Genomic DNA, 10,887 nt, shown 5'->3' on the forward strand with positions numbered 1-10,887 from the left:
TTGCCTCCCTGCCACCCCAGGGCTTTGTCCACATTCCCAGTGGAGCAGCTCTGCCCCTTTATCTGCTCACTGCTCTGCATCCACGACCACCCTGCTCTGCTCCCTGCGCTGCACCGCCTGCTCCAGCAGCCCATCCCACTGCACAACTGGCACAGCAGCAGGTGCCTTTTCTTGCTCGGAGCTGTTGTACAGAGGCCAACTCCTGTTTGTGAAGGCTTTTTTTGTCTCTGCTGGGTGGCGCAGCCCAGCGCTGCGGTCTGGGTTTGTCAGAGGACAAGGTGTGTACAAATATTTTATACCTCGATGTGTTCCTGTAAATAGTGTAACTTATTTCGGTCTCATGATGTATGTTTGTTTGGATTTTTTCCCAATGGATGTGTTTGTTCCTTGCCTCTTTGTCTTCGCAAATAAAGCGTACTGAAAGGAAGAGACAAAGCAGTGATGACTGTTATGGGGAAGAACAGAGCTGGAAGCCGCCCGACCTGATGAGCATGGCCTGGGAGCTGCGAGGAAGTGACCAAATGGGAACCGGGCCCTCAGGGACTGCAGGGATGTCAGTGTGCCTCTGGGATGTGCCTGAGCTGCTGCCTGGGCTCAGTGAGCCAGTGCTGAGCCGGGCAACAGCGGCAAAATGCATTTGGGGGCGCTCCACCCTCCGAAAAGGTCCTTGAAAGCATCCCGAGGAGGCAAGAAAGCCGGAAAGGGCTGCAAGGTACATCCTGTGTGAGAGGCTGAGGACCCCCGGGTTGTCTGAGCTGCAGGAAATGGGGCTGAGAATCTGTCCCACTTCTCGTTGTGGCTTCCTAAGCAGGGGAATGGCACAGAGCTGTCCCTAACTGATGATGGATGTGAAGGAGGGCTCGGACGGGGCGCTGGGAAACACGTCTTCACCAACCACACGTGGGGGTGGTCCAACGCTGGCACGGCCCTGCGGGGGGTGGCGATGCCCTGAGCCCGTCAGCGTCCGAGTGGCATTTGAACAACGCCCCGATGCGCTGCGTTAACTTCAGGTCAGGACCCGATCGGACCCTTCCGGCTGCTCCCTCCAGTTCTAATTGCCTCCGCGTTTTGTTCCACCCTGGGGGCCGCCCGGCTGCTGGAGCCCCCCCAGCCCCCGCAGTGCTGCGGGGACCGCCGCCAGGTGGCAGCGCGGGCTGCGGTGCGGGGACGGCGGGCGGCGGCGGCGGCGGGGCCTTTTGCGGGGATGTTGTGAGGTTCCTCCCTCCGTCCCAACCCGTTCTGGGGCCCCCTGAGCTGCGACCGCGCTGCAGTGCCCGCAGAGGTGACGATGTTGGCGCCGCGCTGTGCCCCACGCCGGGGTTGTGGTGTCAGCGGGTCACAAATGTGGGGCACTGTGGGCTCAGCTTCTCCAGCAGGGCAGGTGACAGCAGGGACATCGATCTCCTGCCTGCTGTCCCCCACACCTCGCTGGCATCGTGTCAGCAGCTCACCCCAAACTCGTGGCCGCTTCTTTGTCACCCCAGCATGACACAAAGGCCAGGCTGACAGCGCGCTGCGCTCCCTGCAAGACCTCGCAGAGCCGTGTCCCTGCTGCAGGGTGCTCTGTCTCACCCCAACCGTGGCCTTGCTGAAATCTCGAGGCCAGGAGGAACAGAGGAAAGAGTCAAACTGGTCAGAATGTTTGCAGCAGGGAATTTGAGCCTACCTGCACAGGACGGGTTGCTCTGCGCCCATCAGTGCTGCAGCTCAGCGTTCCATTGGTGCCACCTGGCCATGATGCTGGGGCAGCTGCCAGGCACCAGGATGCTGAGCCTGGGAAACAAAAGGGACTGGCAGCGCCCAGCACTCGTGACTGTGCCTGCAGGAATGAAGCTGGGCAGGTGCTCAGCTCGCATGGCTCAGTGCCTCCTGGGTTGCACACTGGCCTTGCTGCCCAGGGCCACGACATGGCACAGCAGGGCAGGGTGACGTGACACGAGGGATGGGCACGCAGCCACCTGCCCTTGCTGGGCTGGAGGAGGGCTCTCGTATTTACCCCGCTCTGCCACCATCATACCTCGCACACTGGTTTGAGGTGAGCAGCAGGGAGAACCTGCGGGGGTCCCCCCTCATCCCAGCACCCAGACGTGGCAGGGGCAGCACCAGGCAGATGGGTGCCAGGCTGGAGGCTTGGGTGCATCCCAGAGACGGATCCCAACTGCCAGCACAGGGCTGAACCTAGCAGGAGCGCATCCAGCCTGGGTCCCAAATATACCAGCTGAGGGACAGACAGAATGCATCCCCCATGCATCCCTCAGTCCTGCCCTGTGTGTACCAGTGCACTTGGGAAATGGCAACAAATGGGCCGGCACAGCTCCACTGCCCACCCAGCCACCCCTCCTGGGCAAAAAGTGACCCACTTGTGAGATCAGCAACATCTTCTCCAAGCAGTGATGCTTGGCCACCAGCCCTGGGCAGACAGCCTGCTCCCAGACCTGCCATGCGTGGTCACCAGTGAGTGACCCAGCACGGGGCATGGCCACATCTGAGCACCCTACAGGCATCTGCTGCCCTCCCCTCGGCGAAGGGGTGCGTGGTGGGGGTACATTTCCCTGGGCATTGCTCCCAGGTGGGATCTGCAGCCCTGGGGTTGGTCTGTCCCTCCTGGGCACGCTTCTTGGCAGCAGGACGGAGGTGAACCCACTGCCGTGAGCAAACAACCGCGAGCGGCGGCCGAGAGCAGCGCCCGCACAGCCGGAGTGGGTGAAACTCCGGGCAGCGCCGTCCGAGGCTCTGACAATGATTAAACTGGCCAACCCAGATTTCCCGGCAAGGCAGCGCTGGGCTGGGGCCGATGGTTCATATTATGCAAATCACCTGGATCAGGGAGCATGAACGTTTCGGGGCTGGAATTCCCCTCCGGCCTCCAGATCGCATTACGCCACGCGTGCTATAAAAGAGAGAAGGCAGGGCAGGATCTGCCCATCGGCGCAGCTGTGGTGGCGGCGGGCAGGGCTCGCTCGCTGCTCTCTGGATTTAGCCGCTGCCCAGGGATTACAGCGCAGAAGGTACCCAAGATTTTCCTCTCTGGTGGGGAAGTCCCCCAGCCTCGGCGGCCACTTTGCTCCCTCCGTGTGTGCTGGGGATGTGCTCAGTGCTTTCTGGCTCTTCACTGGTTTTCCCATCGTTGCCTTTTGGGGAGCAGCGAGGCGGTGGGCTCCAGGCGACCAGCAGGATGCAACTCTTCCACTGTGGCCTCGCAGCCCTGCAGCTGATGGGATTTGCTTATTGTACCAACTTGGAGGATGGCCCTGCTCGTGGGGCATCTGTGGGGCTGGGCAGCATTTGATGGTCCTGCAACGTCCATCCCCATGGAGGGGCTGTCTCACCAACAGTGGGACCACCTGCTTGCCGTCCCTGTGTGTGAGCACGGATAGGGAGGGGGCTTTGGTGAGGAGGATGCCATGTCCTCATCCTGCTACGGCTCAGCCCCATGGCAATCAGTGCAGCACTGGGTGGGGGGCTCAGCAGCAGCAGTGCCGGATGGAGGCACGGAGATCGTGGGGTTACAGTGGGCGCTGTGGGTTTGGGTGTCTGGCGCCAGGGCTCACTGTCACCTCTCGTCACAGAACTTGATGGCGGCATCTTGTGAGATCAGCAACATCTTCTCCAACTACATCAGCGCCATGTACCAACCCGAGGAGGTGCAGCTGCCCCTGGATGTGCTGGGATGCCCCGGGGAGGACAGCAGCATGGGGCTGAGCCTCTCCACCAGCCAACCCCTGGCAGAGGGCACAGGTGGGATAGGGCACAGCGGCGGTGGGGTGCAGTGGTGGTGGCTGGCGTGCAGGTGGGGTGCCCAGCACATAGGCCATAAATGAGGTGGTGCTGGAAGAGCATTGCAAGGACACAGTCCCACTGGGACAGGTCAAGGCTTGTATCGTGCCTCAGTTTCCCCAGGAGTATTTTGGCTGGAGGGTACTTCAGCTGGCACAAGGTGTGATGGCAGCCCCATATAACACACTGTGCCTGTGGGACCGGCTCAGGTGCCCAGCCCTACGCTAAGTCTCATTCTCTGTCCCTTACAGACAAGCCGGAGTGGTTCGGTGAGCTCCCGTACTTCTGGACCAAGGTGCAGGTGCTGGAGTGGATCAGCTACCATGTGGAGAAGAACAAATACGATGCCAGCTCCATTGACTTCTCCTGCTGCAACATGGATGGGCGCGCGCTCTGCCACTGCACCAGGGACCAGATGCGCCTCATATTTGGGCCGCTGGGGGATGAGCTGTACGACCGCCTGCATGAGATCAGTGAGTGTCCCGCGTCCCCTCAGTCCCCAGGTCTGGCAGCTCACAGAGTGAGGCCAAGAGCCCTGTGCCAGCCCAGGGCGGGGGCACAGAGAAAGGCCCATGCAGGGCTGGGCTCTGCTCCCCTCTGTGCTGAAGCATCACTAATCCCTGTTCCCTGGAACCCCGCAGCCTCTGACGAGCTGAGCTGGATCATTGAGCTGCTGGAGAAAGAGGATGCGGATTCCCAAGAGACCTCCCTGGACAGCAGCCACCTGGGTACGAGGAGGGCCACAGGCTTTTCCCCAGTGCCACAAGGGGTGCAGGAAGGGCTCACCCTCTTCTTCATTTCTCTGCCTCCTCCAGAGCTCGGCAATCCCTGTGCCAAGGACTCCCTGGAGGACCTGAAGCCCACAAACCCTTTCCTCGCCACAGACTTCACCTGCTTGTCCGGCGCCATGTCCCCAGGCAGCTCTGACCTCTCAGGTCAGTGCTTTCATAGAGCCATAGAATTTTACCTGGCTCAGAGCTCCCTTTGCTCACACAGAGCTGAGAGAGCACCAAGTGTGGCTCCATTCCTGGCTGATGCTGGGAGGAGGGGGCAGAGCCCGAGGGAAGCTCCTTGTGCTGCAAAGAGCCATGATCTGAGCCCTGTCCCTGTGCCCCCTAGGGCCCGTCATGTCCCACAGTCCCAACTCGCAGGACTCCGGTGGAAGTGACCTCGACCTCGATCCCATGGAAGCAAAGCTTTTTCCTGAGGGTGAGTTGCTGGGAGAGCAGAGCATGGCTGCTTCCCATCTTCTGGAGGAGCAGAGCCAGGCAGTGATCTTGGAGCATCTGCCTGCCCCACTGGGATGGGTTTTCTCTGTGCCCTGGGCCCATTTCTTCCCACTGAGAGTGGCGATGGTGCATGGGGATGGTGGAACAGAGCTGGGGCAGTGGGGATGTTGGTGGGAGGAGGGAGGGACAATGCTGGATGGAATGGGAAGACTCTGCTCTACAGAACGGGCTTGTAAAGAGGGTGCAGCCCCTGGTCCTGCTATCTCCAGCCAGCTCTCCCCCTGGAAGGCGCCTCTGAGCCCAGGGTGAGGGAGCCGCAATCTACAGGTAACTAACATGTCCCCTTGTCGGTGTGCAGATGGCTTCGCAGGCAGCAAGAAAGGGGATGGCAAACACGGCAAGCGGAAACGGGGCCGGCCCCGAAAACTCAGCAAGGACAGCAGAGAGTGCCTGGAGGGTCGGAAAAGTAAGCACTGTACGTCCTAACCCGAGCCCTAACCCTTACCTCAGCCCTGGCCCTGCTGGCTCCTTGATGGGACACGAGGGGCAGCGTGGTGCCCGCTGGCTGTGCCCGTGGCAGGAGACCCCTCCCCTAACAGCTCACTCTCTTCTCAGCCCCACGAGGAACTCACCTGTGGGAGTTCATCCGTGACATCCTGATCCACCCCGAGCTGAACGAGGGGCTGATGAAGTGGGAGGACCGACGTGAGGGCGTCTTCAAGTTCCTGCGCTCCGAGGCGGTGGCTCAGCTCTGGGGGCAGAAGAAGAAGAACAGCAGCATGACCTACGAGAAGCTGAGCCGAGCAATGCGGTGAGTGCCCCCACGTCCCCTCCAGGGAGGGGGACTGCCCACACACCAACGTGAGGGCTGCATCCAGAGCCCTGAGCCCGCCTCTGTCCCCTGCAGATATTACTACAAACGGGAGATCTTGGAGAGGGTCGACGGACGCCGCCTGGTCTACAAGTTTGGGAAGAACTCCAGTGGATGGAAGGAGGAGGAGGTGCTCAACAGGAACAAGGAGCTGTAGGAGCCCCGGATCAGCCCCTGGCTCCTTGGCAGGAGTTTGTTGTGTGCAGACGGACTGGAAGCTGCTGCCCCATGCAGCGCATGGCGCTCCGAGCCTTGCGTGGGCACATTCGTGTGTGCTGGTGTCCACCAGCACCAAGGTGTTTAAAGCTAATATTTTGGCTCCAGTAGGTTATTGTAAACCATTATTTCTCTTGCTGGATTTGTACCTCCAACTGGAGAGGCAGTGACTTTGGGACTTTGTCTGTTTCAAAGCCTGGACAAGAACAATGGGGAAGAGAAGCGTGAGTGGCGTTAGGCACTGATGTGATGGCGCAGCAGGCTCCTGCTGGCACACACCCATGACTCGTCCCAGCCACCTGCTCCTTGTGGGTGGGTGAAGCCCCTCTGTGCAGCATCTCAGAGCAACGTCTGCCACGAGAAGATGGAAACACTGCAGAGCTTCACCCGATCCTGGTGAGCCCAAAGAGCGCCCAAGGACTGAGTTCACCAGGGCTTGGCTGCGTTTCCAGTCCGGCTCCCCAGGAACAGGCTTTTTCCCTAAGAGTAGCTTCTAATTTATGTAAGAGAAAACGAATATACAGATATATTTTTTCATGTGTAAGATGTTCTCGCATGATGGCGTGCACTGTAGGGCACATGCATGTCCTGCATTGCTCACGGGAGGTGACGCTCAGCTGGACTGAAGTGATGTCAGGGGGCACAGGCTGGAACTGTGTTAGCCCTGCGAGGGAGATGCCGACCCACCAGGCACCCACAGATCCCTCCTTTTGAGCTGGGAATGTCAGAGGAATAAATTGTTGTTTGGTTGGGGTTTTGTAACCCTGTCTTATCGTGACTGCTTTTGTTGAAGGTGAAGTTGGGACTGAAGATGCCCCTGGGGAGCCTGGCAAAGGCTCAGAAATGCATTTTAGCAGGGGGCTGACTGTTGTTCCCTCCCTCGCTGCCAGAGGCACGGCACGGTTAGGGATCGCCCTTATGGCACTTGTAATGTTGCAAGGTGACTTGTGCACAAGGTGTCACATACAGCACCTGTGCCAGCTGCCCTGGGCTGTGCTGCCTGCAGGAGCTGGAGCTGCCCCAGCGCGTGGCCACAGCTTGCAGGTGGGGCTGTGCCTTAGAGCAAGGATGGATTTAGGGATGGGAGAACCACAGGCCCTGCTGCAAGCTGTCGCTCCCAGGCTCGTCGCGGCCATAGCCCCGGGCACCCCACGCCTCTGCTGAGCTGCTGAGCCCACCCAGTAGGAGATCCCAAGAGGGAATTCGCAGTCAAAGTCCTGGGGATGACAAAGTGATGGATGAGAACGAAAGGCCGCCCTTATATCCCGCCGGGCCGCAGCCCCCGGGTGCACCAGGAGATGGGGCCTCCTGCTGAGGTGAGGAGAGGTCCCACGTGTGGTTGTGAGCTGGGCTGCAGCCACCAGCGCTCTGCAGAGCTCCTTACGCAACCCAGCGCTGGGAACGGGTTCTCCTGGCTGCTCGGGGCCCATCCTGACCTCAGGCTGCACCGGGAGGCAGGGAGATGCGCGGGATGCCCACGCAAACACCGCGTGCAGCACGGGACCGCGGCGGTGGCACCGGGAGGGGGACAGTGATGAGGAGAAGCCGGGAGCTGCGCCGCGGCTGCCATCCCTGGCGGGGAGCTCAGGGCTGTGGGCGAGGTGTTTATTCTCCCTCCATAGATAACCCCAGCAGGTTGGCAGGCAGAGCGCAGCGCTTTGTCACGCAGCCCGCTGCCTTGCCAAGCGCGCCCTGTTTGCTCAAGCAGTTTCATTTCTTTCCCGCTGCGGTTTGTGTTACCTAACGAGCTCGGGACAATGTTTAACCAGCCCTTGGCAACAGCAGGAACCCTGTCTGCCTCGCCTCGCCGTGTCCCCGCTGCCACCCCGCTCAGGTCCGTCCTCCCCACGGCCCCGTGCCATCGCAGGCGGTGAGGGGGCAGAGCAGGGCTGTGTGCTTATGGGATGGGGCACATGGTCCTGCATCTCCTTTCGCGGGTCCGAGGATGGAAGGGGGCTGAGGCCGCTCCCACGTGTGCACACAAACACACGGAAACCTCTGCCGTGACCTCCAGGCCCGCGCTGTGCCAAGCCGGCAGAGCCTCTGGCACGAAAAGGAGATGATTTATCTGAGCGTTTATTTTCCTCATCTCACAGGAGGTGCCCAGATCCCACGGCTGTGGCAAACCATGGTGAATAGAAACAGAGCATTTTCCACCTTGTGCACCAGAACTGCTCCCACCAGGTGGTCCCAGGTGGAATGCGGGGCTACACACAGCTCCCACGGAAATGCCTTTATCCACCTTCAAGGCTGTGCATTAAAATGGGGTTCTGTCTTCTGAAAACCCCCGATCCCAATGGGAACATGAGGGTGGTTGGCCCTGGCCAGCTCTTGCCTGGACCCTTGTTCCCAGAGCACACTTCTATGTGTTTCTCTGTGGTGGGATGTTTCTCTGGTGCCCCTCTCCCTGGGGCACTTTGTCCAGGTGGGAATCAGCCCTTTGGATTCTGGGAGCAAGAAAAAGTTCTTGCTCCTTGGATTCTTGGATTCTGCAGAAAGAAAAAGGTGTGTAAAGCTGACAAGGTTTGGTCCTGCTGGAAACATCCGATGAAAAGCCTTGGGAACCAACCTGTGAGGCATTTATTGCAGCCCTGATAAGAAGCACTCTCCCTGCTGCGTTTCACTCCAGTCCCTGACCAGCCCCAGGCTTACTTCATGCAACCCAGGCTAAAACCTGCTGGGTCCCAGGGCAAGTTGTAGCTATGTGTGGTTTGGCACGGACAGAACCAGGCTGCAGAGCTCCCACACTTTGCTAAGAACACGGTCAATGCTGTGCCATTTGGGCTGCCCATTGCTTTGGGTGCCTTTCCAGCAGTGGGTCAGGCTACCAGCTCAGCTGGCATAAATACACCCAGGGAAAGTCTCCCTGATGGGCATCCAATCTGTATGTGTGAGCATGGAGGGATGGGTTGATGCTTGGACTAGATGATCTTCGTGGTCTTTTCCAACCTTAACGATTCTACAATACCCCTGAGCTGAGCTGAAAGCAGCCGAGCAGGGGATAGCAGTGGGGATTGCTCTGCCTGGGGACAGATGTCCCTGCAGTTGGGTACGAGTGAGGTGCAAGGGTGTTGTGTGGGAACGCTCCTCCCTGCTGCACAAGGGAGGAAAGCGGTTTGCTGCTGACTGCATCGCGGTCCTGCAAAGAGCCTTGTGGTTTAGGGCTTAGCAGCTTTAGGTGATAGGACGAGGGGACATGCTGTAAGGGTGTGGAACAGTTATACAAAAGGAGAGTAATGGGGAGGGAAGGGCTGACAGCCAGGCGATGTGTGCTCTATAGCAGCAGGTAGGACGTGGTGCTGGGGGTTTGCAGCAGGTCTCTGCCGGTTTCAGGGTTGGGTGGGCACCTGTGGGGCCGCGTCCCTTTTCCCTGGGTCACAGCCATCACTGGGGCTCACTGACCACGCTCCCCCACCTGGCAGCTCAGGGGTTCCTTGCCTAATTGCTGCCAGCAGCAGCTGCCCCGGGGGTGCCTGGCTCTCCCAGCAGAGCTGATGGTAACTCCTCTGTTCAACCCTGGGCTGTTTGGTTGTTAAACAAGAGGGCGGCTGTTCCCGCTGTCGGAACGGGGAAGCGGTGGCTGCCTGGAACCAGAGGCAGCAGGCTGCCAGCAGCTGGGCACACGGGGGGCACTGCAGGGCACCAGGACCAGTGGGGCACACCGTGAGTCCCCACCAGCCCTCACCCACCCAAACCTTCCCATCACGCCCACCCATGGGCTTGGTTCCTCTGCCCCACACTCTGTTTGCTGTCCCCCTGGGGCTGAGGCTCTGCCCTACGTATGTGGAGCTCTGGCTGGCCACGTGTCCACAAGATCAGATGTGGGGCTGAATCCTCCCCATCTCACATTCCCTGCCCAGAGATTTCCCCTCCTGCAGACAACGGCACATCACAGGCTGCCCAGATGAGGACTGAATGGCCTCTGGCACCCCCAGAAGGATGGCGCTGGTTGGTCTTGTCTCCCTTTCCTTCCCTCCACCACTTCCAACAAAGATCCCAGTTCTGTCTTACGGTGAGACAAAAAGAAATTTTCATTGCATTCTTGTTTCTTGGCCAACTCTAGCCTTTGTTATCCACCAAACATGCCATGGAGCCTGGCACTGCACCAACTTGCAAATGAAGTCACTGGAAAGTGCAGGAATGAGGGGGCAGGACCTGAGGGTCCCATGTGAGGGGCAGGTTGGCTTTGGTGCCTAAAGCAATCCAAGAAGATTTCTGCCACACTTTGAAGATGTGTCGGGCCTAAAGCCATGAGTCCTGCCAAGGTTGCCACGGGGCAGGGAGGAGGATGGGGACACTTAGAACCATAGAAATCCCAAGTTGGAAGGGACCCACAGGGACGGCTGGACCACCACACATGGATGATGGAAGGTAGCATCACCCTGCTGCGGCTATTTCTGGCTGAAAGTGTGGGGGAGCAGAGACAGGAGGCGTGCCATGAAATGTCTGTCCTGCCATGCCATGTGGGACAGGACTCTCCTCCTCCAAAGCTTCTGGAAAAGTACAGCCTCAGAGAGTTTAGGTGTGCCCCAGGGCCGCCGGTCTGAGCGATGGATCCCATGACTGGCCACGAACATCAGACATTTCCAGCTGTGTGTACAGGGGTTGGGGCCGGAGGTGCCCTGTGCAGCGGGCACACCCCACTGAGCCTGAGACATGCTCATGCGTCAGCTGTGCTCTCCTCCAGAGCCTCGGGGTAAAGGTCTGCTGGGGCGGAGGTGGCAGAGCTCCATTGGCCTCCAGAGCAGGGGTAGCCTGGAGGGATGAAGATCCTGGGGGGGATGAATCGGGTGG

General features: G+C 59.6%; 1 protein-coding gene across 3 annotated transcripts; it reads left to right on the top strand.

Annotated features, from left to right (window-relative positions):
- Nucleotides 1–988: 988 nt before the first annotated feature.
- Nucleotides 989–6,855, top strand: ELF3 (E74 like ETS transcription factor 3). Of its 3 annotated transcripts, none has more exons than XM_042892702.1 (9): nt 989–1,010; nt 3,570–3,738; nt 4,029–4,250; nt 4,419–4,505; nt 4,593–4,712; nt 4,897–4,986; nt 5,365–5,481; nt 5,622–5,817; nt 5,914–6,855. In XM_042892702.1, the coding sequence occupies exons 2-9, from the start codon at nt 3,576–3,578 to the stop codon at nt 6,032–6,034; spliced, it is 1,116 nt and encodes a 371-aa protein (XP_042748636.1). In that variant the 5' UTR covers nt 989–1,010; nt 3,570–3,575; the 3' UTR covers nt 6,035–6,855. The 3 variants fall into 3 exon arrangements, with proteins under 3 accessions (XP_042748636.1, XP_042748635.1, XP_042748637.1); XM_042892701.1 differs by lacking the exon at nt 989–1,010 and adding an exon at nt 2,928–3,008; XM_042892703.1 differs by lacking the exon at nt 989–1,010 and adding an exon at nt 2,928–3,008 and having other exon boundaries at nt 5,365–5,472.
- Nucleotides 6,856–10,887: the final 4,032 nt, after the last annotated feature.

This window comes from Lagopus leucura, unplaced genomic scaffold (assembly GCF_019238085.1).
Source record: "Lagopus leucura isolate 7727_CA_CO unplaced genomic scaffold, USGS_WTPT01 140-1_obj-0_obj, whole genome shotgun sequence".
Lineage (NCBI taxonomy): Eukaryota > Metazoa > Chordata > Aves > Galliformes > Phasianidae > Lagopus > Lagopus leucura.